The 2,074-nt window shown below is 36.3% G+C and overlaps 1 protein-coding gene across 1 annotated transcript; it reads right to left on the bottom strand.

Annotated features, from left to right (window-relative positions):
* Positions 1–404: 404 nt before the first annotated feature.
* On the bottom strand, positions 405–1,554 carry LOC126630202 (probable 3-hydroxyisobutyryl-CoA hydrolase 3). Its single transcript, XM_050300316.1, has 2 exons — positions 1,095–1,554; positions 405–863 (listed from the first exon to the last, which is right to left on the bottom strand). Exons 1-2 carry the CDS (start codon positions 1,335–1,337, stop codon positions 405–407), a joined length of 702 nt encoding a protein of 233 aa, XP_050156273.1. The 5' UTR covers positions 1,338–1,554.
* Positions 1,555–2,074: the final 520 nt, after the last annotated feature.

Raw genomic sequence — 2,074 nt, 5'->3', positions numbered from 1 at the left:
GCTTCTCAACACAATGTGGTGTAAATGTCGTTTATGCATTAGCCCATTTAAGTGTCTCACACTCACTATGTTATCAATTTAATGAAGGATCAAATAATACATCTAACTAAAGATATAAATTGATAAATTTTCAATACCCTATGGTGTAAAATGAGAAAGAAAAAATTACTGCCATTTGAATGGTGTGAAATGTAGTTAGCACAAAGATTATATAACTCCTTAATTCTGAAATCGAAATTAATGTTTAACAGAAATGTTAATATTATATGTAAAATCAAAGGATGCTCAAGTTAAATTCGCTAATTGCAGTGAAAACACACTATATTAATAAAAAAACTTGTGACAAATTTTGAATCTTATTTACTTGACACACAAGAAATAAGAATACTACACATTACTACATCTTAATAACGATATATAGTTAGGTATTGGAAACACCATAAAATCATAAGCTTATCTCTTTTGTAATAAGCACTTTTTTCACTCAAAGCTGGTTTCTTCAGCGAGTATTCATCTATAATTGCTGAAATAGTAGAAGCAAGATCACAGCTTGATGAAGTAGATGAAGCTACTCGGCATTTTAGAGCTTCTTCCAGTGAAGACAATTTGGCTGAGGGCACATAGTGAGTCGCTAGACCACATGCAAGCATTTCAGCACCATTCAATCTTGCACCTGTAAGACCCAAATACTCACCAAAAAATCCAGGAAGTCTTGACAAGAAATAAGATGCACCGACATCGGGAAACAATCCCAGAGCTGTTTCCGGCATTGCAAAGACTGAATTATCTGTTGCTACACGGAATTTACTGTGTATTGAAATACCGACGCCACCTCCCATCGCAATCCCATTAAGAATTGAAACCTGTTGGCGAATTAAACATGAATATTAACAGAAATGTAAACAAAAAAATTAAATGGTTTTGAGAGAAAGGAAGTTGTATGATTGATAATATGTGAGACCGACTGTTCGTAGGTCACTTTAGATTATCCAAACTCCTGGGCTACCGTATCATTCCAGACCAGGATAGAGATTGGCTGGATTTTATCCAGGCAAGACTCTTCATAGCCCACGGCGGAGCATAAAAAAGTAAACGAAACATTGTGCAAAATTCAGACATTCTTGGGGTTTAGTGCATGTTGCTACAAAGTAGGTTAAGGTAAGCATCTTCTGACTAGTTATTGCACCAAATTTCAAATTTCCTTTAAGAAAATGACGGTGCACCGCAGCTACGTCACCTCCGGCACAAAATGCTCTTCCGTTACTTTTGAGAATGATCAACTTGACATTGGAACTGTTGTCATACGCCAGGAACAGTTGGGAGAGTCGAGAGAGCATTTCAAGGGAAAGGGTGTTCAGTTGGCGAGGCCTGTTTAGTGTCAATGTCCTCACGAACAAAGATTCTTATACCAAAACCTGGTTGAAAGAAGCCATAGAATTAATAATTCATGCAACAGAAAATAAACTGGGAAATGCACTGAAACGTAAGTGCATGCAACTTTTGAGAAGATCAGAGGTAGAGGGGTTGGAAGCCTAGCTAGCTAGCTATGGGGTCTGCAATTTGCTCATCTCGTGAAATATATGCATAAGCTATAACCACATATATATATACATGCAATTTTTGTTTTTGTTTTATATGCAATATTATTATATGTTGCCGAACAACGATCCAATAAACCCATTTACAGTTCTACTTATCATAGTTTGCAAATATAAAACATAGTCCACTAAAATGATAAAAAAAAATGACCATCAATTCGTCTTTCTTTAAATGTACAGGGAAAACCTGTAATGTTAGAATAGAACAATGGAAAATGATCCTCACCGGATCCTTCTCCTAAGGATGCTAGGGATTCCGCAATCGTGTCCGTCATCGTACATCTTGCGGTCAGTTTTCGTTAAGTACTAATTTTTATTTGAATTTTAAATGATTTCTGACAACACAATGTACGATGAACGGACACGATTGTGGAATTCTTAGGATCCCCAGAAAAAGGATCGGGTGAGGATCCTTTTCCTAGAACAATTAGGTTGTGTTTGCATATTCCGGTGAATTTGTTTGTGTAAAGCCGTAA

Source organism: Malus sylvestris, chromosome 7 (genome assembly GCF_916048215.2).
Source record: "Malus sylvestris chromosome 7, drMalSylv7.2, whole genome shotgun sequence".
In the NCBI taxonomy this organism is placed as follows: domain Eukaryota; kingdom Viridiplantae; phylum Streptophyta; class Magnoliopsida; order Rosales; family Rosaceae; genus Malus; species Malus sylvestris.
The sequence above is the reverse complement of the archived record's forward strand: the minus strand, read 5'-3'. Positions and strand labels throughout refer to the sequence as shown.